Genomic DNA, 25878 nt, shown 5'->3' with positions numbered 1-25878 from the left:
CCCGGACGCCGCGGGACTGGAGCGCCAGCCAGTGTTGGACGCGGAGCGGCGACGCTGCCGCGCGGAGACCGCTCCCTCCGGCCCAGGAGCCCCCTTCCTCGAACGGCGGACTTTCCCCGGACCCCAGTCAGCTGGGGCCTCCGGCGACCCGCCACCCCGGCCCCTCCGGCCCCTGCACAGCCTTTTTGGGTCAGAAGCTCGGGTCGCCTCCAGCCCAGGTAGATCTTGGACAATACCAGATTTAAGCCGCCCACAGAGGAATCCCCTGGCTGCCTCCTTCTCACCGGCAGCACACTGCCCTCATCTCCCCCAACCCAGGCCCCCTTTTAACTCCTTCCTCCTGGCCCCCTCTAGCCAGGCACTTTTGTCTCCCTTTGTCTTGTGGCCCCACTTCAGGGATGCTCCCAGAGCTGCCGGATGTGGGCACCACTCCTTTGTCCACCGTGTCCTTCCCTAGTTCCCCCACTCCCATCCTCGCCCCCATCCTGGTGGAGACCTAGGACTCCTCCTTGACCCCAACTTGCTGTCTGTCAGGCTGACCTGGGGGAGTGACTCCCTCTCGTCTCCAGCACTATGCCGGGCACTGCGGCGACGCTGCGGTTCCAGCTGCTGCCCCCCGAACCAGATGATGCCTTCTGGGGTGCACCCTGTGAACAGCCCCTGGAGCGCAGGTACCAGGCACTGCCGGCCCTCGTCTGCATCATGTGCTGTCTGTTTGGAGTCGTCTACTGCTTCTTCGGTGAGACCCCCATCTCATCCCTCACCTGAGCTCCCCTCTGTTTCCCCAAGTTACTTTTGCGAGACACCCCGAATCTTCTCCAGAACTTCACCGCTACCACCACCCCCATGGATAACTATTTATCTTTTCCTTCTTTCTTTCATCACACTCATGTTCATAGATCACCTAGACTCTAGATCCTAGAGAACAGAGGTTTTTGAGTTAGGTTGGAATTTGAACCTGGCTCTGCACCTTACTGATTGTGATGCCTTGGGCACATTAACCTGCCTGAGCTTCAGTTTTCTCATCTAAACAATGGGAACAATGATATTTCTCTCACGTAGGGTGGTTGTGAGAATTAGGAGGCACTCAACAAATAATAGCTATTGTGGTGAAGATGTATTTGGGTCCCTGTGCGAGATAGGCACTGAAAACATTTAGCAGAGTGATTAAACATGGTCTCCTCCCACAGGACATATTGTCTGATGGGGGAGAGACTTCTGGAACAGTCATACCTGTGATACATATTAGAGTGGGCTAGATGGAAGTCATACACATGGAGATTGCCTACAAGGCAGACTCCAGTAATAAGGGCTGCTGTGAACAATTGTACAGGATGGGTACTGCACAAAGGAGTTCAGTTGAATGGGCAAGTGGGGGCTGAAATCCACTTTCCAAACTCCAGGCCTTGGCAAAAGGCTGCTTTGCCTAGAAGAAGGCACACCTTTTTCTCATTTGCACAAAGGTGCCAGATGAGCTAAAGGAGTGAGTGCCCAGTGATTCTACAGCAAGAGTTACAGAACTTCAGAGAGGGGAACAAACTATGGGCTGGGGACCCAAGGAAAGTGGATTATATGCAACTGGAAGAAGTGCAAAGGAAGCTTGGAGGTTTGGGTTCTAGGCCGGGCAGAGGTGGGGTGAGATGTGTTCTCTGCAGCCTCTTCACCTCCCCCTAGAATGGCTGGGTAGTAGGAGAGATGGGAGCCAGATGGCCCCTCCCCTTCCACCTCCACACTCTGGCTGAACAACTGCAGAGTGGGCAGGAGGAAGTGCCCCTCCAAGGGTTCAGGACACATTTTGGGTGTGGCCTCACCCCCTCCACTCTCCATACCCACTCCCTCTGCAGTTTCTCAGTGCAGCCTGACCCTCCCCCCGCCGGGGATTCTCTGCCACCCTACCCCTCTTGGGCGCCCCTCTCCCAGGCTCTTGAACTCAGAGCCCTTGCCCATGTCCTATGCCCCTTTCTGACCCCAAAACCTCCTGGACCCTGATTCTTCCCCTCATTCCTAGAACTGAATCTCCTCTTTCTGACCTTTCTTTTTGGCTCTCCTTGACCCCTTGACCCCCATCTCTGACTTCCATCTTCCCCACTGTTCAGGATCTACAAGTCTCTCACCCTTCCAGATACCCTTAATGGGCCTAATAGCCCATAACCTCCATTTTTCTGAAACTCCACAACCACTATTTCTCCCTATAATCCTCTTTGACTCCCTATGACCCCTTGTAAGCCCAGTGACCCCCAATCACCCCACAGTTATCTATTACCTTCTGTCCGACTGACTCCTTCTATTGCTCTTAACTCTCTGGTCCCTATGACTTCACTGTCTGATTGCTTCCTCCCCCCACTGTGATCTCAATGATCCCATTGCTCTGGCCTCAGTATTACCCTCTCTCCCTCAGAAACCCTTTAACACTCTCAATGATTCCACATCTGTCAATCCCTCTGACATGCAAAGACCTCATCTCCTGGGACCCCACCCCAATAACTCTGCTTCTCTGTTCTCCTTGCAACCTTCTAATGATGTCATATCTCTGGGACCCCTCAGAGCCTTCATCTTTCTGAACCTGTGTGGCCCTCATTTCTCAAGTTCCAACTTCCAAATGCCTCACAGCTCTGAACAATCGCTCCCCAAAGACTCCAGTGACTCTATTGCTGATCCCCTTGTGACCCCAGTGACCTAGCTCTGACCCCTGTGATCCCAAAGACCCCAGTGACCCTATCACTGGTTCACTCTTGACTCCAATGATCTATCTCTGACTCCTCTGACCCTCAAAGTCCCCGTGCTTCTCTCAATGACTCCTCTTCCCAGTGACTCCCAATGTCCTATCTCTTGGACCTCCCTTGACCCCAGTGGTCCCATCACTGAGGCCCTCAGGACCCCTGTGGCCCCCAGTTCTCTGATCTTAGTGTCCCGCCTCTGGCTGCCCTGTGATTCCATGTCCCTGACCCCTCTGGCCTCCTGCCTCCAGCCTGGTGGCCCCTCACTAGCCCCTGTTCCCCTCCAGGTTACCGCTGCTTCAAGGCAGTGCTCTTCCTCACGGGGTTGCTGTTTGGCTCCGTGGTCATCTTCCTGTTGTGCTACCGAGAGCGGGTGCTGGAGACGCAGCTGAGTGCCGGGGCGAGTGCGGGCATCGCGCTCGGCATCGGACTGCTCTGCGGGCTGGTGGCCATGCTGGTGCGCAGCGTGGGCCTCTTCCTGGTGGGGCTGCTGCTCGGGCTGCTGCTCGCCGCTGCCGCCCTGCTGGGCTCCGCACCCTATTACCAGCCGGGCTCCGTGTGGGGCCCCCTGGGGCTGCTGCTGGGGGGCGGCCTGCTCTGCGCCCTGCTCACGCTGCGCTGGCCCCGCCCGCTTACCACCCTGGCCACCGCCGTGACTGGTGCTGCGCTCATCGCCACCGCCGCTGACTACTTTGCAGAGCTACTACTGCTGGGGCGCTACGCGGTGGAGCGACTGCGGGCCGCCCCCGTGCCCCCCCTCTGCTGGCGGAGCTGGGCCCTGCTGGCGCTGTGGCCCCTGCTCAGCCTGATGGGCGTCCTGGTGCAGTGGCGGGTGACAGCCGAGAGAGACTCCCACACAGAAGGTGAGAGGGCACAGGCCAGGGTGGGCATGAGAGAAATGGGTGGCCAGGGACGGGTGGGGGACTAAGTGACTGGGGAGGGGGCAAGAAGCTGTGCACACCAGCACCGGAAGGCCTCCATAGTGAGAGAGCTGACCTGCTCAGGGTCTGGGAAGATAGGGCCTCAGTGCCGCCATTCCTTCCACAACAATTACGGAGCAGCGGCTCTGTGCCAAGCCCAGTCCAGGCACCTCAGCAGAGACAAAACAGAAAGGTCTTTGCCCTCATGGGTTACATTCAGGTCAGGGGAGACAGACAACAGACATGCAGACAAGCCAGATAATTCCGGTTGTGCAGAATGATATGAAAGAGATATGCAGGGTAATATGGAATAGAGACATGGTGGCCAAGGAAGGCCACTTGGAAGAGGTGACATTGAAGCAGAGACCTGAAGGATAGGGGCCAGCCATGCAAGGTGCTAGAGAAGAGGAACAGCAGGGGTGAGGGCCCAAGAAGGAGTGAGCTTGGCTCATTGAGGACGTGGCTGGAGTGTGATGGGTGAGGGATGCCAACTGTGTGGCCTGGGGGCCATGAGGACTGGGTTTTATTAGCAGGGCAATGAGATGCCATTGGAGACAAAAGCAGGGGAGGATATAACCTAACTCAGCCTTTGGGATGCTCACCCTGGCTGCTGAATGTAGAAAGCACTCGGGAAGGCAAGTGCAGAAGGGAGCCCAGTGAGGGGGCAGCTGTGGTTGTCTAGCTGAGAGGTGACAATGGCTGGTCTCCGTGATTCACCTATGGCTGAGGATTGCAAAAGGGATAACAGCAGTGGAGGGGGGACCTGGAAGTCCAGGAATCTTTCGTAAAGGCCTTGGGGAGAAAAGAACAACTGCATTCCCATCTGGGAGGTGGGAGACCAGGAAGGAAGAGGGTGTGGCTTACGGACTAGGGGAAGCTGGAAGCCTGGAGCGCCAGAGGGGGAGGGCCGGGGGCTGGGGAAGATGAGGCACCCTTCTCTGCCCATCCCCTCCCAGTGGTCATCAGCCGGCAGCGACGACGAGTGCAGCTGATGCGGATTCGCCAGCAGGAAGAGCGCAAGGAGAAGCGGCGGAAGAAGAGACCCCCACGGGCCCCCCCCCAGAGGCCCCCGAGCTCCTCCAAGGCCCGGGCCCCCTGACCCTGCTTATCGGCGCAGGCCAGTGCCCATCAAACGCTTCAATGGAGATGTCCTCTCCCCGGTCAGCACCCCAAGCCCCTCCAGCCCGAACAGGGGAGAAGGGAGTGTTGTGGACTCTGTCCCGGCAGGATAGGGCCCTCCACAGTAGCGTCACTGTCGCAAAGCCCTAGCATGTCTCTACCCCTGGGGACCCCTGCACCAGGACCCCAATGGGTCCAGCTCTGGGGTCAGGGGAAAGGTGTCCTGAGAATGAGTTTTAATGAGGTATGGGTGGGGCAGGGTCCCAGGGCTGTGCACCATGGGGGTGGTGAGGTTCTGGGGCTGCAGGGACAGGATGAGGTGGCTCTTGGGGCAGGGGTCTGTGGTGGCTCTCTCACACTGGCCTTACTCTCCCACAGAGCTACATCCAGAGCTTCCGGGACCGGCAGACGGGGAGCTCCCTGAGCTCCTTCATGGCCTCGCCCACAGATGCGGACTATGAGTATGGGTCCCAGGGGCTACTGACGGCCTGCTCAGGGCCCCCTGTGCGGGTGTAGCAGGATGGCTGCTCCTGCCCACCTAGACTCTGTGGTCACCAGCTCTGCCAGCTTGGGGAGGCCTGCTGGGCCACTGCCCAGCCCGCCTAACCCTGCGCCTTTGGCTGTCCCTCTGCCCAGCTGGAGAGGGCTGGCCTAGCACTAGAGAGGAGGACCTGTCTCAGACTGGGCCTGGCCCGAGGGGAAAGCCCCCTCCCACACTCCCGAGGGGCTCCTGAGGGACTCGGGGTGTGAGCCCCATTGGGGTGTGCTCAGGGTTATGAGTGTGTCACCTGTGTTTGTGTGTGTGTGTGTGTGTGTGGAGGGGTGGGCTTGGACGGGACACTGGGACCTTTGCCTTAGATTTATGATGGGTAGGGCTTCTCCAAGGTGGGCCCCCTCCTCTCCCACTGCTGGGGCCCCGTGGCCACCCTTCTGCATGTCTAAGAGGAGGAGCCTGCCTTCCTCCCCCATCGCCCCGCCTCTCAACCAGACTCATCTAAGGCTGCTTGTCTTCGTCCGCCAGGCAAACTGCAGCACCCCACACCCTGGTCCCCTGTCCTCTGCAAAGCCACCAGCCTGAGGGCAGTGGCAGGGGATGGGTGTAGGGGGTGCTGCTCTGGGCTGGGCTGGGGAAGGGTGCTGGGGGGAGGGGGCTTAAATGCACGGTGCATGTCTGGTGTCTGTCCTGCCACCTGGACACCTCATGCTTGTGTCTCCCCCCACCCCACCCCACCCCACCCTGTTTTACATCTTTTATAAATGTGCCAAACTGTGTGGGTTCTGCCAGGAGTGGTGGTCTTTGGTGGCTGGCACCTCCAGGGTCCAAGCTGGAAGCACTGCACCCCTTGTCCCCTGTGTCACTCACTACGCAGGGGCTCCAGACAAGTTCTTCCCTCCTGTGTCACACAGAGAGCCAGGGAAAAGGACTGTACCACTTTTATTGTCTCCCAACACCTCTGTTCCCCTGCCTCCCCACCTCTGCCTGGAGTTAGGGCATGCGCCTTCCAAGCTGTCCGAGGCACCCGCCTGGCCTGGTTCGGTCCTCCTAGCTACCTGCGGAGGAATGACTCTGCTTGGGGCTGGGGAGAGAGTGGGTACCACCTCCTCTCCCCTGGCAGAGCCTAGGCACCCACACAGGAAGAGCTGGGCCCTCACCTCTGCCCCACCCTCTCGAGGCCTCTGTCAGGGCTGTCTGTGGGGGCAGGAGAGTGGGGGTCCGTTTGGGAGGGCAAGGCATCTGAAGGGAATGCAGAAATTCAGGTGCAGGGTGGGGCATCTCCTATGTGGGAGAGGAAAGAAATGGGGCCAGCACAGGAGCCCTCTGCCCAGGCTGATGTTGAACTTGCTGAGATGGGCAGAAGCCAGCTGGGCAGAGAGCAGGAGGCGGGTGAGGGACGGGGAAGTGGGGCACAGACCAGGGGCCCATGGGTGGGAAGGAGAGGAACTGGGGTACAAATGGGGCATTCAGAAGAGACAAACATGGTCCAGAGGCAGGAAGGGGTGAGGGGAAGCCTGGTCAGGAAGGAGAGTAGAAAAGTGGGAACAGCTGCCCTGAACCGAGTGGTTCCTGTTGGAACACAGGGCTCCCTCCTGTCCTCAGCCCTGGACTCGATCTACCGCCTCCCCACCCCCGGCCCCCAACACAACCCAGAACCAACTTGCCATCCCAATCCTGGGAAACTTGCAGTAGGTGTGTCTCAGCCCACCAGCTCCTAGGCGAGCCCTCCTGCCTGGCCAGCCCGTCTTGTCCCTCTGACCTCTACCAGGACAGCTTCACTCACCCTCTACCAGTAGCTGTGTGTGGGCGCTGTCCTGGCCGGCCTGGCAGCAGTAGGTGCCCTGGTCCTCAGGTCGCACGTCATGGATGACCAAGCTGTGGGTGGGGCCATGGCTTCGCAGCTCGTACTTATCTCCTGGACATAGCTCGACCCCCTCCCGCAACCAGCACACGTGGCCCCCGGAGCGGGACACAGTCACCTCCAGCACAGCCCGGCGGCCGACCAGAACCGTCTTCTCGCGAGGGGGGCGGCGGCACATCTGGAGAGGCAGTGCTGGGGGTGGAGAACGAAAGCTTAAGTGAACAGGGACACGCAGGGCCCCCAGGAGGAGAGACGCATCTTCCCTCCCCCTGCGGCCTCCAGTCCTGATCTCAGATCTCAATGCCACCAGCCCGTTCCGTAGCACACCCAACCCAAAGTCTCCTCCTACCCATCTCCTCCCTAGGAAACGCACTGCCCTCTATGACCCGCCCCAGGAGAGCCCCTCGAGGAAGGCAGGTGAGGAGGCAGCGCTCCTAGGACCTCTCGCCAGCCTGCCAGTCCCGGGGGAGATGATGCCCACTACTGGCCGCCCCTGCCCCCGTTGCTTACCCTCCACCTCCAGCTGAGCCACGGACTGGGCGGGTCCCGCCTGGAAGCGAACCTCACCGGTGTCCTCCGCGCGCAGCCCGCTCAGCACCAGAAAATGTTTCTTCCCTGGGGGTGAGGGAGGAGCTAGCGAGGCCGAAGCCCCCTCTGGGGAAGGTTCAGGGATGAGGGTGGGGCCGGAGGAGATCCCCAGGTCTCTTCGGACGCGTTAAATGTGTGCTCGGTTGGGCGGAAACGGGATGCCGAGAGGGAAGAGGAGCGCTCCAGGACCGAGGGCTCGTGGCTGGGGGCCAGGGAAAGACAGGGAGACGGCTCCTTGGGCCGTGGGGCGGGACCGTTCGAGCTGGAGGCGCGGCTTATCCTCGTAGGGCGGGGTCTGCCTGAGCTGGGGGCGGGTCAGCAAGGGGCTAGAGTCGGGAGAAAGTCGGCCAGACCTTCCTGTCGGATGCGGACGCGGTCTCCGGGTCTCAGCGGGCGGCCTTCAAGCTCCCAGCTCCCGGGGATCTCGACCTCCGACACGGTGCACTCGAACGTGGCGCCGTCGCCTTCGCGGGCGCGCACCGACCGGAGCTCGGAGAGCACCGACGCCGTGCGCTCTGGGGCGGAGCCGCGGACGTCAGCGGGGCGGGGCAGAGGGGGGCGGTGCCCGACCACGCCCACTGCCCGCCCCTCTCCCTGGAAACCCCGGGAGTCAGTCCCGAGGCAGGACGGGCCCACTGCCCGCGCGCCCACCCCAGCGTCCGGCCCCGGCAGCGCCCCGTACCCACCGAGCACGGCCAGGCGGACGGGCCCGGTGCGAGCCGTCCCCACCGCGCAGCTGTAGCTCCCGGCGTCCGAGGGGCCGCAGCGCCGCAGCTGGAGCAGGCGGCGCGCGCCGAGGGCCTGGAGCCTGAGCCGAGGGCTGGGCGTGAGCGGGCGCCCGTCCTGGGGGCGGGAGTTGCAGAGGGTCGGGGTGAACTCGGCTGGGCGCAGGCGGCCGCGACCCTGGGAGGCGGCAGCGCCCTCTGTTGATGCCAAGTGGTGTCGAAGAGCGTTTTTACTTGTCTCTGCCCCTCAGGCTTGGGTCGGGCCATCCCGCACCTTCGGGGCCGCGCCAGAAGCCTCATGGGGAAAGTGCCACCCTTTGGGGACGTTAGGGCTGAGAAGGGGCGCCATGGGCGCGGGAAGCCCAGAGTCCTGTACCGGTCACAATGGCCATGAGCGTGGCTTCTGGAATTAGGTAAACCTGGATTCAAATATGGCCTCTACCCCTTTTGTCTGGCCTGGGCAATCCATCACCCCGCTGAGCTCCATCTCCTTGTAGACAAGGTGGAGATAACAAGACAGCCTCATAAGGACGTTGTGAGGATTAAAGGATTAATGTAAAGTGAATCTTAGCACCAGGGGCAGGCACATCCGCTCAGTGTTAGTTGTTTGTTTAAGGCATTATTATTGTGATTATGACGCCAAGGTGGGCTGGGCCGGGGCTGGGCTCTGACCTTCTCCCAGGTGACATCAGCCAAGGCCTGGGAAAGCTCGCACTCGAATGTAGCTGTGTTGCCCTCGGTCACCTCTAGATCCTGTAGCCCCCGCACAATGGTCACTGGGGCCTCTGGGAGAGGGAGGACAGTGCAGAGGGAGCAAGGGTAAGGACAGGACAGGGACCCAGCTTGCGGGGACAAGGAGGACACACTTGGGCAGAAGGGTCAGTGATACATTTAGACAAGGTGATCCATGGAGGCCACTAATGAGTGGGGGATGAGCTGGGACAAGTGGTCCACGGGGGATGCTGGTCAGTGGAGGACACAGCGGCTCACAGGGGTCAATGGGGCAGGAGTGGCCAACTGGGGATCAGACTTTAAGGTGGTCAGTGGGGGACATGCTGGGGCTAGAGGGGTATGGTGGGGACCCAGAGCAAAGATGCCAGTGGAGTAACCCATAGGCAGGCATGGTCGGTGGGGGCCACACTTGGCTGGAAGGCACAGGAGACACTGGCCAGTGGGAGACACAATGGGTTCAGAGGAGCAATAGGGGGACCCTTGAGCAGGTATGGTCAGTGGGGAACGCACTAGGACTGGAAGCCAAAATGGGGGACACGGAAACAGGTGCTAGTGAAGTCACACTTAGGCATGGTCAGTGGATGGTTGGGACTTGAGTGGTCAGAAGGGCACAGACAGGCAGGGCGGCCACAGCAGGCAGGCGTGCCCAGGTAGACAATAGGGACCACACCACACTGGCACAGACATGCTCACAGGGGCAGGCCAGCAGGTTGCAGGCACAGAGGAGCCACACTCAAGCAGGGTAGTCACTGGGGCCACAGGTCAAAGGGTCAGGGGAGTCCTGCTCTGGCAGGGAGGTCAGTGGGGGCCACACAGGGAGTGGGGTCAGTAGAGTCACCCCCAGGGCAGTCAGCAGGCAGGCAGCGGTCCCCCAGGCCGCACCTCTCACGGTGAGTCTGGCCGCACAGCGCAGGGAATCCGCAGTGAAGGAGATGCAGCCCGAGTCGGCCAGGCCCAGGCCACTGAGGACCAGGTGGTGAGTGTGGCCCTCTGTGTGAATGTGGCACTTGGGCCCCGGCTGCAGCCGGACTCCTCCCCGGGCCCACTCCCCAGTCACACCCTCCTGGGACAGCTCCAGGTGGAAGGTAGCACTGCCCCCCTCGATGATGGTCACATCCTCCAGAGGCTGCAGCACCCTGAGCTGCCTCGCTGGTGGGGGGAGATGGGGAGAGAGGGAGAATGAGGGCTCCATCTCTAGGCAGGGGCTTTGGGGGGCTCACATACCCCTTGACCCTGCCCGCACCATCCCTAACACCCGACCTAGTGACAAAGTTCAGAAGCAGGGTTCAGGAAGAAGGAAGCACAGCTGGCCAGACTTCCGGGGAGAGAGAGCCTTACTGGGGTTAGGAGGCGGGACACAGGAAGGAGGTGAGGGGCGGACAGGGGGTGGAGGAGTCTGGGTGAGAGGTGCTATGACCTCAGAAGGTCAAAACCTGGGTCAGAGAGGTTAAGGAATTTGCACGAGGTCACACAGTCAAGAGAGGGCTCCAGCTTGCGGGCTGGGGGGTGCTGTTTGCCAGCCACCCCTGCTTCTCAAACGGGCCCCTGTGTCCTGGGGCATGTGACTGAAGGACCAACAGGGCAAGTCTTTCTGGAGTATAATATTGATGTTTATAGCAAAGCTAACTTGGACACGTGAAATGGAACGCAAATCCACATGGGCTTCTAAGGTGGAAAAAAAAAAAAACACTAGAAAAAGCAAAGTTCTGCTTTGGGCAGGCTGCTTTAGTCATATTCCTGGAGGTCAGCCAGGGCTGACTTGCCTCAGCGGCGAGGAGCACTTTGGTGGGGGTCCGAGGGGCCCTGGGCCAGCCGGGAAAGGCTGTGCCATGGGGCAGGCGACATGTTAGGAGAGGACGGGGCACTCACGCCTCACGCTGAGCCTGGCCAGGGTGCGATCGTGGTGGCTCTCGCAGCCGTAGGTGCCCTGGTCGGCCAGCACAACGCCGCGGATGCAGAGGCGGTAGATGTGGCCATCCTGGGCCATGGATAGGCGAGAGTCGAGGGGCAGGGGCTCCCCGCCCCGCAGCCAGCGCACGGCCCCTGCTGCGCCCACGCGGCCTGTCTCCACTTCCAGGCACACGTCCTGGCCTTCCTCTGCGCGCACATCCTGCAGCCGCCGCAGGAACAGCAGCTCTGTTTCTGGGGGGAAGGAGGAGGGAGCATGGAGCCCAGCGGGGGCTGGGGGCCACCCCCTGCTCCATCTCACTGGCCCGTTCCTGGGCAGAAGGGCAAGGCTGCGAGGGCAGGGGCTGGAAGGGTGGGTACAAGGAACAAGATCATTTCAGCCCCATCAGGACCAAACCTCGAACGTGGAGCCGGGCACTTGTGGCTGTGGCCCCTGCTCGGGCAGTCACCGTCCCCGCATCCTCAAGCTGGCAGCCTCGCAGGGTCAGTGTGCGGCTTGACCCATTCTGGGCCACCTCTAGCTGGGGCCCTGGAGTGACAACGGCCCCATTGTGCAGCCAGGTGACATCGGCGTCCGGTGGAGAGACTTCACACCGGAAGGTGGCATCATCGCCTTCATGGACGGTCAGTGGTGTCAGCTCTGAGACCAGCTTCACCAGCGGTGGTTCTGGGGGTGGGGGCGGTCAGTGAGGTGGGCTGGGCCTTTCCCCCTCCCTCCTTTTCATCCCCTCCTGGGGTGCAGGCCTTCATCCCCCAGTTATTTAACACACCTTTCCTGGGACCTACGGTGTGTCAGCCAAAGGACAATATGCCAACTCCCTGCCACTTCTAGCCAACTCCCCTCGATCCTGGCCTGGCACCTCTCTGACTCCCTAATAGTAATGGATCGTTGACTACGGACCCTATTTGTCTCAATTAATTGTCACAGCAGCCCTGTAAGATGAGCATTATCCCCCCACTTCAGAGCTGGAGCTCAGAGAGGTTAAGTAACTTGCCAGTGTCACACAGCTACTAGAAAGCAGAATCCAGACTGGAACCCAACGGGTTCAGAGCCTCAGCTTCTAGCCTGAGGGTCCCTGGAAGAGGGAGCCCTGGGTACCCATCCACGTAACAGCGTGTGTGTGCAGTGGCTGGAGCCAGAGGCAGTGAGGTGGGGCTGAGGGGTGAGGGCGGGGGTGTGGTCCTCAGGGTGCCAGGGCCGCAAGGGTGAGCGGTGCACTGTTACCTTCCACGCTGACGAGAAAGATGCGGCTGTCCTGGGGCGTGTCGCACAGGTACTCCCCAGCGTCCCTGCTGCGTGCCCCCCGCACCCGCAGCACCTGCCTCGGCCCGGCCTGCTCCAGCTGCACCCGCCCCTGGCTTGCCAGTCGCTCCCCGTCCTTGTACCAGCGCACAGGGCCCCCCGGCCCGGAGAGGTGCACCACCAGCTCTAGGTCCCCGCCTGGGGTGCTGCGAACCCTCGTCTGGGCTGCCTCGGGGGCCACCACCCGCACGGGGGGGTCTGCGGGGTCAGAGCTGGGGGTCACTGGGAGGGAGGGCTCAAGGGCTGCGAGGAGGGCAGGAGGAGGCGAGATGGGGAAAGGCACTGCGGGGGGCAAGGGGTGGACAAGGTGTGCTAGAGAGGTGGGGGAGCCCGTGGGTTTGGGGTGCAACTCAGGCTTTCTGCCCAGGTGACACTCACCAGCCACTTGGACAGTGAAGCTGAGGCTGGGGGCGTCCGGGGCTGCCCCAGATTGGCACGTGTAGAGGCCTGCGTGGGCCGGGTCTGCAGCCCGGATGCGGAGGACGCGGCGGGGTCCCTCAGTGTGAAGCTCCAGGCCCTCGCCCTCCTGCACGGGCCTCCCATTGTGGCTCCAGAAGACCAGGGCGACAGCTCGGGACAGCTCACAGCTCAGCACAACTGGCTCCCCGGGGGCCACACAGAGTGGGCTGGGGGCTGCCTCTGGGGCGAGGAACTGGACAGGGGGCTCTGGATGGAGAGAGGGTGTCAGCTCAGGCATGCCTCCACCTCCCCCGCCGGGACTGGCCAGGAGCACCCACCAGCCAGGCTGACATTGAAGGTGACGGCCTCATCACGGGTCTCGCACACGTACTCCCCAGCATCCTCAGGCTGTGCGTGGGGCAGGGTCAGGGTTCGAGCAGGCCCCTCGGCACCCAGATGTAGGGCGTCGGACGCTTCCACCTCCAGCCCATCCTTGTACCAGCGCACCTGGGACCCCGCAGGGGCCACCTCGCAGCGCAGCTCCACACGCCCCGGAGCCCCGAACTGCAGGTCCAGGGAGCGGGCTGCCGGGTGCACGATCCTCTCCGGCGGAGCTGGTGCGTGGACAGAGGGGGGAACCGGCTCAGCCAGCAGGCCTCCACCTGCCTCACCGGCTCGAGTCTCAGCCCTCTCCCTTCGCAGCACAGCTCTTGGGACGGTACCAGCTACAAGCCACGGGCACTTACTGGTGCTGGGCAATATGCTAAGCACATTGCAGACACTCCCTTGGAGGTGTCTAGCCATTGGCTTCACTTTACAGATGAGGACCTGAGGTCACTTTAGAGAGAAGTGACTTGCGAAGGCGGACAGAAAGAGATAGACCCAGACTCACACCCAGACCAATCCAACCGCAATGTGCACCCGCCCCGCCCCGCCCCCACTTCCCATCTCCTTTCTCTGCTTTGCCTCTGATGCACTTCTCACTACCTGAAAAACCACCTACTGTACTTCTTTGTTGTCTGCCACCCTCCCTAGAACGCCAGCTCCACGAAGAGAGGTTTTTGTCTTATTCGCTTGCTACTGTAGCCCTCAGCATCTAGATCAGTGCCAAGCATACAGCAGTCATTCAATAAGGATTTGTGGAATAAATGATTGAATGAATGAATGAATGCTTCTAATTGCTGAGCTCTCTCCCCCAGGTCTCCGGTTACTGTTCCGCTCTGACTTGAGCAAGCCCAGGGCTCTCTCTCTGATGGCTGAGAGTGAGGAGGCTCGGGAGGAGAGGAGACGGGGGGAGCCCCTAAACAGTGAGAAGTGGGAGGGTTGGGTGTCTGTCCCTCAGCCCCCTGCCTCACTGGCTCCCCAGGGCGCCCCAAGACTGCCCACCTGTGACGGTGACAGTGAAGAAGGCTGAGTCATCTCCAGCATCACACACGAACTCGCCCCCGTCCTCAGGCTGGGCGGCGGGCAGCACCAGGCGGCGGTGGGGCCCATCACTCTCCAGCACCAGGGCCTCGCTCTCCTCCACCTCCAGCCCATCCTTGTACCAGCGCACGGGGGCGTCCTCCTGAGACAGCTCACACATCAGTACCACACACTCCAAGCTCACGGCGATCAAGGTCACCTCATCCCGGGGGTAAATGATGCGCACCGGGGGCTCTGCAGAGTGGGGGCAACCACAGGCTGTCACAAACTCACCATCAGCCTCCCTGGGGCCATCTGGCAGCATGAAGTACCTGTCACCACAATAATAAGGGTAATAAGGGTAATAATAATGAGGAATGATAGGTCCACAATCTGTTCTCTGAGATCCCTGGGGCCAGAGGTGTGATGGAATCCAGAATGCTTCAGATTCCAGAAATGGTGCATTTATCACATATCACCTCCCTCCATAGCCCCCACGGGCCACCCCCTCAATCAATCACATTAACGTTTCTGCTGTGTAACATTTAGGTATATTCACTCTAAGCAGGATAATTAAAGAGCAGAAATAGCTTCCAGCAGTTAAGGTCAGGTTTTAGTGAAATGACTTTGAGTACCAAACTTACAAAAAGACTTTTGATTTTGAGAGTTTTTTGGATTTCGGAATTATGGCTAAGGAATCATGACTGTGTAATACAAATCCTTATATCGGCTTCCTAAGGTTCCAGGAACAGTCCTAAGCACTTTACACAGTTAACCCTCACAGCAATCCTCGGCGGTAGGTATATTTTTATCCCGTCTTCCAGACAAGGAAACTGAGGCACAGAGTGATTAAGCAACTTCCTAAAGATCACAGCTGGCTACACCTACTGTGAGGCAAGAGGAAAAACTCTTGTCTGTTAAAGGGAGGCTCAGACTCTGCAAGCAGCGGTGGAGAGTCCAAGTCAAGGCTTGCCGGAACGCAGTAAAATTTTTGCATCTGTGCATAACAGTTGCCAACATCTGTCTGAATTCCCCAGGGATGTTACACGCTGATTCTGGGAGTTCATCTCCCACTGTTCTAAAGTGGTCACTCTTTCACAGAAAGGGGGCCATGTCGAAATTGGAGATGACCAACGCCAAGCTTGGGCCTGCCCACCTCCCACGCGCCCCTGAGATCCGCCAGAACCTGCAAGTCTCCAAACACTTTTGCGCTCTAGCCTTCGGCCCCCTTGTGGTTGTCTGGGGAACTGCAGCTTCCCGGGCCCGCGTTTTGCAGGGGCGCGCGCGCGCGCGCGCGCGCGGCAGACGTGCTGGCCAGCACATCCTCCGCCCTCGGCCCCCGCAATGCGCCTCCCTAACTGGGCTTGAAGCAGCCTGGTTCTCTCGGGCCCAGCAAGGAAGGCGGGTAGATTGCAGAGTGCGGCTCCCTGAGGGGTGGGAGCAGTGGGGTGAGGTCACGGGGCAGCGATGGTGCTGGGGTGCTTGCACAGCTGTGGGACCTCAGCTCAGCACTACACTTGATCCTCCCTGGTCCACAGCGGAGGTGGTGTTGGTGCGAACTTCCCCGTGAGGAATCTGGTGTTCGGTGGGGAGGCTGGTGTGGGCTGAAGAGTGCACAGTCGTGGCCATTATGCCTGGCCAGGGCCTGGGTGGGAGAGGTTGGAGGGACACACTGTAGTGCAGAAAGACCTCTTCGGCTTGGTGGGCTTGTGTGTGCCAGACTCACTATCTGCAGTGTGGGGAGTGGGGCCCTAAGTGGCTCAGCCTAGGCTGAGGCATTATTTCTAGGGCAGGGCAGGGGAGAGGGTGACAAGACGGTGCCAGCAGGAGGATGGTCACTTCCGGGCAGCCAGTGGGGTTCATCTGTGCCACCAAGAGCTGCCAAGGCCCTAGACACTCCTTCCTCAACATACACACTGGGGTTGCGCTGTGGGCTGCAGCCCCAAGTTTCCAGCACGGAACCACCATGGCTGCCACAGTCGTCCTGAGCTTTTCCACGTTGAACATTCCCCGTCCGCCACCTTCAGCCCAAACCACGACCCCAATGAGCTGACTCAGCCCTGCCCCAAGTATCTGTTTTGAAGGCTCCTGCTGCCTGCTGCCCAGGTTAGCAGCCCCCAGCACCCTATGGCAACACTCGACAACTCACACACACTCTCACCCTACGCTGGGTCGGCCTTTCCTGCTGGGCCGTGTGCTCCCGCAGGGAAGCGGGCCTGTCTGCCTGCCTGCTGCCGAGAACCCGGAGCCTGGCCCAGGGCTGGCGCCCGCGGGTGACATGGTGCCTGTCTCCGAGGCCCTCCCTGGCTCTCCTGTCTTGCTCTCTTGAGCCCTCTGCCCTCCTCATCCCTCACAGCACTTGTCACGAGGTGTCACTGTACATTTATTTGTGTATTTATTGATGTAACACAGGGGTCGCAAACTCGAATGCCCACAGGAGCCAGGGAGGTAAGTGGCTGAAGCAGTCTGGGGAGAGGCAAAAAGGGATGGCGGGGAGCGTGGGACAGAGGAATGTGGGCCCCGTGTTACGGGGGCAGCTGCTACTCAGCGCCAGCTGTTCGTCTCCACGGGGGGAAGCGGGACCAGAGGCGCCGGGTCTTCGGCTTTTTCAAGAGGACGCATAACTCCGGATTGTTATTTGAACTGTCCTGACTTTGGTAAGACTCTGCAGGCCAAACAAAACACATCTGTGGGCTGCATGGGGCCCTAGGGACTGCCCGTTTGCGACCCCTGGTTAACGACTGTCTCCCCAGCTAGACTGGCGGCTCTCTGAGAACGATGACTGTGTCTGCATTACGTACCAGTGACCCGCAGTCTCTGGCCCGGTGCCTGGCACAGAGACAGTGCTCAGTACATGAGCTGGGGGAGCTGGGCTGTTCCTGACTTTGGGTGATGGGGAGCAGCCTGCCTGGCTGAATAGGGGCCCTGGGCGATTTCGGGCCGGGAACTCTGTGCATGCACCCGCAGCCCCGCCTCCCTCCCCCCCAGCGTGCTAGCTAGGGGTACATGGCCAGCCCCCCAAGGGCTCAGGACTGTCTTCTGGTGACCCTGGGGAGCTGGGGTGGGCTCACACCTGTGACAGTGACGGTGAAGGAGGCCGACTCGTCATCGATTTCACACAAGTACTCTCCGGAGTCCTCCAGCTGGACAGCGGGCAGCACCAGGCGGCGGATGGTGTCCTCCTTCTGCAGGAGCAGCGAGGGACTCTCCACCACCTCGTCACCATCCTTGGTCCAGCGCACCTCGGCCCAGGGCCGGCACAGCTCGCAGGTCAGCACCACGCGCTCCAGGCGCACGGCTGCCACATACACCTTGCCGCTGGGGTACACAATCCACGAGGACACGTCTGGAGGACAGGAACAGCCGTGGCTGGGCGTCAGTGGCTGGGGCCCACGGGCCCTGCTGCCCTCCCTGATCCAGGCCTGTTCCCTACTCCTGGAAGGTGGGTCACAGGTTGAAGAAGAGGGACCTCGCTCGGATGGTGTCTCCATGCACAGCTGGAGACACAACCAGTCACCAAAGCACATCAGGAGCATGGTGGCACGGTGGGGCCAAGGTGTCATCCTCTGCTCTGGAAACTTCCACATTCTCTGGGTTGGGACGGGGACGGTATGAGAGCGGGGAGAGGAGGGTTGGCTGCCCACATGAAGCTGCGGTCTCCGCTGGCCTCTGAGATCTGACCCCTCCAGTGTCTGCTCTGGGAGAACTGCCATCCCTAGAGGGTTCCCCTGGCAGGGTCTTCAGGAGAACAGGGACGGCAGGGCTCCCTGTGCCTCGTGTAGTCGTGACCGGTGTGTTTATGACAGCGCACTTTCTGTGAGTGACTGAACCTTGGGGTGCAGGCCGTGGGTCAGGGAAAAAGGGGGGCATCTGCTCAGCCTAGGGGAGGGAAGCAGGGGCTACTAACTGTGGCCCAGGGCTGAGAGTGTGGCAGCTGCCCAGGCGGGAGCGGGGGTACCTTCCCCTGTCCCGCGGCCCGCCTGGACCCCCACCTGTGATGGTGACGGTGAAGTAGGCGCGCTCATCTCCAGCGACGCACTGGAACTCGCCCCCATCTGGGGGCTGGGCGGCAGGCAGCACCAGGCGGTGACGCGGCCCTTCGTTCTCCAGCACCACGAAGTCGCTCTCCTCCACCTCCTGGCCGTCCTTGTACCAGCACACAGGGGCGTCCTCCCGGTCCACCTCACAGGTTAGCATGACGCACTCGGAGGTTATGGCGTGCACGAACACGTGCTCCTGGGGGTCCAGGATGTGCACTGGGGGGTCTGGGGGGAGCAGAGATGGGGTCACAGACACCCCACACACAGGACACATGAGTCCACATCGGCTGCTTGGCCGGGAGACAGTCTCATCCTAGGAGGACACTGGGAGGGTTAGGGCTGTGCTGTGCTGGGGGCTCTGGGGCAATGACATGGGAAGCTGAGGGCATGACAGGGGATCAGGTGGACCTTGAGTGCTCTGTGGGTCCCCAGAGGGTCAGAGGTGGCTGGGTGGGGACATGAAGGGAGGGAGGCAGAGAGCCTCTGTCTAGGCTGAGAGGTGGTCACCATCACAGGCCACATCAGGCCATGCTGGCTGCTGCTGTCACAAGGAAGGCCCTGCTACAATGGTCCCAGGCTGGGCAGGAGGTGGGAATGACTTAGCGGGGCCACAGTGGTTCAGCTGCTCCCTACAGGTAGTGAGCTCCCTGTCTCTGGGTACATTCAGGCAGGGGCTAGAGGACCTCCTGGCAACAGGGCTGAAACAGGATTTCCACCCAAAGTGAGAAGATGAGCTGGATCTGTGGTTCCCAAGTTGCCTTCCCGGAGGAGATCCCAGGCTCTGCCCTGGGTATTCTGGCTCTGGCGGTCTGCGGGGCCTGGGCATATGCATTTAGAGCAAGCATCCGGGGTGGTTCTGAGGCAGCCAGACCATGGACTGGCCTCTGAGAACCACTGGACCACTGCACTCAAAGCTTCCCTTTGACCCTGGCCGCCTGGGGCAGTAGGATGAGCACAATCCTGGGTGTGAACCCAGCTAGGGTATGTGCTTGCTGTGCGATACTGGGCAAGTCACATAACCTCTCTGAGCCTCAGTTTCTTCATCTGTGAACTGGCAATATATTACCCCTCATCTAGTTGTGAAGATTAAATGAAATAGTGTATATCTGAAGTATCTAGTACTTGGTTCTTGGTAAATGTGCAAGCAACGTGAGCTCCCCTCTGTCCTTCCCGTAACGGAATTTAGTTCTCCCCCCACCCCCAGCAGAGGGTATGTGGGGGCAAGTGTGCTGCAGAGTGTTGGTGCTTGGGAGGATAAGCAAGCGAGAGCCGAGTGATCTGAAAACATGTCCCCAGCCCACGAGGTCCGCCCTGGAAGGGACCCCCTCCCCAAGCAGGCAGACCGGGGGCAGGGCCTGCACGGCCCCCGAGTCAGCCTCAGCTGGAGGAGCCCAGGCCACCATAGCTCCTGACCTCGGACGGTGACGCTGAAGAAGGCCGAGACCCCTTCTGTTCTGCACTCAAACTCGCCACTGTCCTGGACTTCGGCCTCAGGCAGGATCAGCCGGTGTCTGCGCCCGTCCATCTTCACCACCAGCGACTCACTCTCCTCCACCTTCTGCCCATCCTTGTACCAGCTCGCCGGGAAGTCCAGCCGGGAGAGCTCACAGGTCAGCACCACTCGCTCCGAGGTCGTGAAGGTCAAGGACACCTTGTCCTGGGGGCTCAGGATGTGCACCGGGCTCTCTGCGTGCAGAGAAGCACAGTCACACGCAGCGCCCTTGCGTGCTCTGCCTGGAGTAAGCACCCTGCTCCGGGATAAGCACCCCACTCGGGGATAAGCACCCCGCCTGGGGATAAACACCCTGCTCTGGGATAAGCACCCCACTCAGGAATAAGCACCTCGCTCAGGGATAAACAGCCCGCTCCAGGATAAGCACCCCACTTAGGGATAACTCTGCTCTGGGATAAGCACCCTGCTCTGGGATAAGCACCCCGCTCGGGGATAAGCACCCCGCTCCGGGATAAGCACCCCGCTCCGGGATAAGCGTGTGCCCAGTGTAGGCGGTGGGCCATCAGGCCAGACAACTGCCATCAATGCACTTGTTGGAGTTGCAAAAAGTAGGTTTAGGCTTCCATACCACCTCTTAGGAGCGGTGGTTTTAGTGTGCCTACAAACTCTTAGGGAGCCTGCTAAAAATGCAGATGCCTCAACAACCCTTCCATAAGCATGTAAGGGCCAGGAGCCTGCCTTATAAACCAGCCCCCGAAAAGGACTCTCGTGTCGGTGATCCCAGGCTGCATTTGGGAAATGCTGCTCTGGATGCTGGTTATTTCTCACTTTGCCCTCTTCCTGGGTTGGTGGCGGCTAACTGCCCCAAGGCCCCATGCTTGCGCGCCGAGGAATTTCCTTGACTGGCCCTACAAACCCCAACAATGGTGACATGGCCAATGCCAGCATGTGTCCTGAACTTTCAGATGCCCACCAAGACTGTCCTCCTCAGGGACACCTCATTCCCTCTCCTTCCCTGTTCCCACAGGTGGCAGAGTGTGACTCCAGACCCAGACTGCCTGGGTTCATAATCCAGCACCACCACTCATTAGCTCTGTGACTTAGGGAAGTCACTTAACCTCTCTGTGCCTCAGTTTCCCCATGTGGAAAATGGGATGACAAAAGAACCTATCTTATAGGGCTGCTGAGAGGACTGTGATAATTACTATATGGAAAGTGATTAGGATTGTGTCTGGCACATGGGAAGTTGCTGACATGTTAGCAGTTACACAACAGGGCAAGAAACAGTCAGGAACTAGGAGCCAGGGCCCATGTCTCTGAGATGATAAATGTGACAGAATTCTGTAAACCAGAGAACGCTCCAGAGAATTTGGATACGATACTGAAGACAACCAAGGGTCCCCTGTACGTTGCACATGGGTTGAAATCGGCCTTCTGGACCACTGAGCCCTCTCTCTGAGCCCACCATGGATGCTCCTTACTCGCCTGGCGCAGATGTGAAAAAAGGGAACAGCATCTGCCTCATTGTGCCAACAGGACATCTGTGTCTTGACCCTACCTGCCCACCCTGGTCCCCGCCAGCACCAACCTTGGATGGTGAGGGCGGCTGAGTCCTGCACGCCTGGGCAGCTGAAGCCGACCAGGGCCCCGCTGTCCTGGTGCTTGACGGCTTGCAGGATGAGTCTGTGCTGTAGGCCCTTCTGTTCCACTCGGTACCGCAGGGCCCCAGGCTCCACCTGGCCCTCCGGCTCACTACTCTTGAGCTCCTCCCCGTTAAGGAACCAGGTGCCCTGGATGATGGTAGAGAGATCCAGGGAGAAGACAGCATCTTCCCCATCATATACCTGCACATCCTCCAGGCCTGCCACGAGGCGAGCTGTGGGCACTGAGATGGAGACAGAACATAGCCATCAGAAGGCAGAGGTTGGCAGGCGAAAGGCTTAAATGAGGACGGGGACTGAGGGCTGATAAAGGAAGGAGAGGTGATGAGGAGGGCGTGAGTTGGGGTACGGCTGCCGACAGGCCAGGTCTGACAAGACAGACTCACCGAGGTGAGCAGACCCGTGGAACACAACGTGGGGACTGCGTCCGTGCTCGCTGACCGTGCAGACGCGGAAGCGGTAGTCGCCCTCGGAGGGCACGCAGTCTCCTGGCACCTCCACGGCTCCGGCTTTCTCAATGCTGAAGCACTGGATCCAGTCTTCCGAGCCCACCTCCTGCCGCTCCAGCCGGTAGATGAAGGGGGTCTCGGGAGCTGGCTCAGGGGGCTTCCAGGTCAGCAAGACCGTGTTCTTGTGGCCCTTGAACATCTCTGCCAGCACAGGGGGTCCCGGGGGACTGTGCTTGACGCCTGAGACAAAGGCAGGGTTTACATTCCAGCCCCGCTCCAGCCTCCCACAGCCCTCCCACCTTAAGTCCACTTTGCTAACCCAGGCTGTGGCATTTGGTCACCCCCCTGCCCTGGCCCTCTTGTCCAGTCCTTGAGGAGTCTGCCCCGGGGCTTTCACGCCCTCACATTTGACTCTGAGCAGAGTGGTGGTACGGGAGTTGCCCAGGCTAAAGGTGACCTCGCCAGCATCTTCTCGGGTGACCCCTGGAAGGACCAGGGCATGCATGTGGCCAGAGCTGCTCTGGCAGGTGGTCGGCAGGTCCTCCCCATCGCGGCTCCAGCGCCCCTCGACCCCAGCCTCTCGCGTCTCCACCAGCAGCACAGCGTTCTCTCCCTCCAGGACATCGAGCTTCCGGGGCAGCCGCTTCAGGATGGGCCCTGAGATGCAGACGGGAATCCATCAGCTCAGGGTCTGGGCACCTGCCTGCCTCCACCTTGACGTCCTCCCACCGGCCAGCCAACCTTTGACTGTTACGTTGGCCACGGTGCGCACCCGGCCCCGCATCTCGCACAGGTAGACTCCGTCGTCATCCGCCTTGAGCCTGTGGATGATGAGGCGCCGGACGGTGCCCTCCTCGATCTGCTCGTACTTGCGGCAGGGCAGCAGCCGCTGGTCCTCGCGGAACCAGGCGGTGGGAATGCGGGAGTTGGGTACTTTACACTCCAGCACGGCAATCCCATGCTCCCGGCCCTCCACGTCCTGCAGGGGCCTCGTGAACCGGAGCCGGGGCTCTGAGGAGAGGGGCGAGACCAGAGAAGGCTCTAGAGAGCCAGACCCGAAGGACTCCTCCTCGCATCCTCAACTGCCTGAACCCACATTAGCTCACGGCGTCTGCTTCTCTCCAGAGCCAGCAGGCACTGTGGAATCACAGAAAAGCCACCAGAAGGGAAGCCAGGTGGCCTAAGTTCTCATCTGACCCTCACACTCCCTGGCCACATCACCCCAGCAAAGCCACTTCAATGATCCTGCGCCTCTGTTTCCTTAATTGTCAAGTAGGGAAAGAGATGGACCACATTAGTGATTTTCAAACTGTTCCCTGGGGCCCCCAGGAGGCACCTCACAGATTCTGCGAGGCTCTGAGTTGAATTACATCTTTAAATCCTTTAACCATTTTCAAAGCTGCCTTTTATAAAAAGAAAGCACGGTGGTGGAAACGACCAGAGGGTTCCCTCAGGCTGCCGGAGAAGCATGTTCGTTCGTCCTGCAGCTCTGGGAAGCTCCGCGCTCCCGCTGGGCTTCTCTCTCCTGATGGGGTCAGGCTCAGCGCGGCCTGGCCCATTTGTGCACATGGAGCCGCACCAGCGAGGCCACCGCTGCGCCACAGGTGCCCCACGCCTGACTGCGTGCCAGGCAGGGCTCAGGAAATTTGCCAACTTTTTTCCTCTGAGGGAAAAAGTTGGGCAGTAACCACAGAAGGTATAATCCTTCCAGTTGTGACGCAGCCTCATTACAGAAAGCTTTAACTTCCAGTGTGAGTTTGGGGTGTTTTCTTCCCCCTGAATTTTCTGTGTCGGAACAACGTGAGCATTTATTAGACACTGTTGGTGACAACTTTGAAACATCAATTTCCTCTTCTTCACCTTCCTCTTCTTTCAAACCTGGAGGGCGGTTTAGTGAAAGAGTAGTCAAAAGTCCCAGGGTATTTTTCCTCCATCGAGTTTACCTTTGGGGTGAATCAGGAATTTCTCAGTGTGAGGCCTGCAGCCAGGTGTTCCCCCAGGGCTCACAGGCTAGACTCAGTTATGCACACAGCCTCCACTTAAAACGTGTGTATTCAATAAAACACACCCCTTGTTCTCACTGATTGGTTTTGTAGGTACGTGTTATAAATTTGGACTTAGAAAGTTACACTCGTAAAATGTTTCTTTTATCTGTCTTTCATATCGGGGGCCCCAGCGGGGTTTCCACTGGGGGAGGGGGAGCGAATTAACAAAGAGGTTTAAAACCACTGGAATAGAAGAGATCTAGGCCCCTTTGCGTTTGTGCATCAATCACTCCTTAAAGCTGTTTACCAAAGGGTGGTTTTCCACCATCTGCCTCAGAATCACTTGGGGGGTTGACTAAGAAGTTCCTGGGTACCCTGGAGACCTACTAAATCCGAATCCCTGGCGGGTGGAAGGCGGGCACGAAATGGTATTTTAATATCCGCCTCCCCTCCTCCCCCTCCCTCTTCAGGGCGGCGGGGCACGGAGGGGGGTTGGAGTGAGGAGGACCCCGGAGGGCGCTGGAGGCCCCTCTCCAAGCCTGGGCTGCTGGAGGCGCCGCAGTACCTTTTACGTGCAGCTGCACGGCACTGAGCGTCTGGCCGGCCGAGTTGCGCGCGGCGCACACGTAGAGCCCGCGATCCTTGGCCTGGCAGTAGAGCACCTTGAGCACGAAGCCGCCGTCACGATCGCGGTACATGAGGCGGCGGCGATCGGGGAGCAGCGGGTGGCCCTCCCAGTGCCATTCGATCTCGGGCTCGGGCTTGCCCATCACGTAGCAGCGGAACTTGGCGTGCTTGCCCTCGTTCACCCAGAAGGTCTTGGGCGCGCACTTGAGCGGCTCCACCACGGGCGGGGGCGCCTCATCGGGGTCTTCGGGCGGGCTCTCGGGGGGCTGTTGCACCTGGAGCAGCGCGCCGGCCTGCGCGTGGCCGTGCGCGTTGCGGGCGTGGCACACGTACACGCCCGAGTCGGGCAGCCGCGCCGCCAGGATGCGCAGCGCCAGGCTGGCGCCCGGGCCGCCCTCGGCGCGGCGCGGCTCGAGAGCGAAGTGGCCGCTGTCCCACACTTCGTCCAGGGCCATCCCATCCTTCTCCCAGTACAGCGTGGGCGCGGGGAGGCCCCCCACCTGGCACGTCAGCACCACCTCCTCCCCCCGCAGTACCCACTGGGACCGGGGCCCCGTAAGGAACACCGGGGCGCCCTCCCCGGCCCCGGGCGCCGGCTGCGGGCGCTCGGCGGCCTGGGGCTCGGGCTCGGGGGCCGGAGGCTGCAGCACGGTGACGGCGGCCGCCGCGTAGGCCTCCCCGGCCGCGTTGCGCGCGCGGCACACGTAGACCCCCGCGTCGGTGGGCAGCGCGCCGCTCAGCAGCAGGCCGTGCTCGGCGCCGTCCGCCGGGAAGCTCAGGCGCTCCGAGGCCACCAGCGGCTGCCCGCCCTTCTCCCACACGACGCTGGGCGGCGGCTCCCCCAGCACCACGCACTTGAGCTCGGCCTCGGCGCCGCTTACCACCCGCACGGGCCGCGGGAAGCGCAGGAAGCACGGGGGGCTCCCCTGATCCCCCGAGCCCGCCTTCATCGCGCCGGCCGCAGACGGCCCGCCGCGGCGCGGGGGCAGCGCAGGCGGCCTGCGGAGGCCCGCAGCGGCGGCCGGAGCCCGGGAGGCGGGGCGCGTCCGGGGACGGGGTGCGGGGACCTACCGAGCCCTCCCCTGGCCGCGCGCTGCCGGCTCGCCTCCTTACCCGGGGCCCGGTGCTGCAGCTCGGCGGCGGCGGCGATCGCGGGCCCGGAGCGCGGAGCTTAGGGGGCAGTCCTTCCTGTTTGCCTTGACGGCGAGGGGCCCCTGCCCGCGGCCTGGCTTCCTGCTCCGGAGAGCCTCCCTCCCAGCCCCCTCCCACAGCCTGGGCCTCTTCCCCCTCCTCCCTCCCACCTCCAGCCGCCAGGTCCCCAGCCGCCCGCCAGGCTTGGGCCTGAGTGGCAGAGGCGCCTGCAGCTGCCAATCCCAAAAATATTCTCTGATGACACAGCTGGAGGACAAGAGCCCGGACTGGCTCCTCCAGGCTAAGTATAGAGCAGGCGGGACCACCTGCCCCCCACCCTAGTCCCAGCTCTAGCCCCAG

At 60.8% G+C, this 25878-nt stretch overlaps 2 protein-coding genes across 7 annotated transcripts; one reads left to right on the top strand and one right to left on the bottom strand.

Annotated features, from left to right (window-relative positions):
- Window positions 1-78: 78 nt before the first annotated feature.
- TMEM198 (transmembrane protein 198) lies at window positions 79-5966 on the top strand. Its single transcript, XM_046644757.1, is given in 6 exon segments — window positions 79-218; window positions 535-739; window positions 3005-3580; window positions 4594-4691; window positions 4693-4797; window positions 5135-5966. Coding segments are annotated over 5 exon segments (1083 nt in total). The 5' UTR covers window positions 79-218; window positions 535-573; the 3' UTR covers window positions 5273-5966.
- A 137-nt stretch (window positions 5967-6103) lies between these two features.
- Window positions 6104-25726, bottom strand: OBSL1 (obscurin like cytoskeletal adaptor 1). 6 transcript variants are annotated; one of them, XM_046644440.1, is made up of 22 exons: window positions 24326-25726; window positions 22517-22786; window positions 22181-22432; window positions 21713-22015; window positions 21254-21550; window positions 19626-19898; window positions 18165-18437; window positions 17246-17518; window positions 14155-14427; window positions 13107-13382; window positions 12748-13035; window positions 12292-12567; window positions 11464-11733; window positions 11028-11300; window positions 10041-10307; window positions 9099-9211; window positions 8388-8544; window positions 8055-8216; window positions 7624-7728; window positions 7036-7305; window positions 6410-6491; window positions 6200-6307 (listed from the first exon to the last, which is right to left on the bottom strand). In XM_046644440.1, the coding sequence occupies exons 1-22, from the start codon at window positions 25335-25337 to the stop codon at window positions 6304-6306; spliced, it is 5769 nt and encodes a 1922-aa protein (XP_046500396.1). In that variant the 5' UTR covers window positions 25338-25726; the 3' UTR covers window positions 6200-6303. The 6 variants fall into 6 exon arrangements, with proteins under 6 accessions (XP_046500397.1, XP_046500399.1, XP_046500396.1 ...); XM_046644441.1 differs by lacking the exons at window positions 6200-6307; window positions 6410-6491 and adding an exon at window positions 6104-6150; XM_046644443.1 differs by lacking the exon at window positions 6410-6491 and having other exon boundaries at window positions 6175-6307.
- Between the last annotated feature and the right edge of the window lie 152 nt (window positions 25727-25878).

This window comes from Equus quagga, chromosome 17, assembly GCF_021613505.1.
Source record: "Equus quagga isolate Etosha38 chromosome 17, UCLA_HA_Equagga_1.0, whole genome shotgun sequence".
NCBI classification, from domain to species: Eukaryota; Metazoa; Chordata; class Mammalia; order Perissodactyla; family Equidae; genus Equus; species Equus quagga.
Note: the sequence above shows the minus strand (reverse complement) of the source record. Positions and strands in the feature narration are given on the sequence as shown.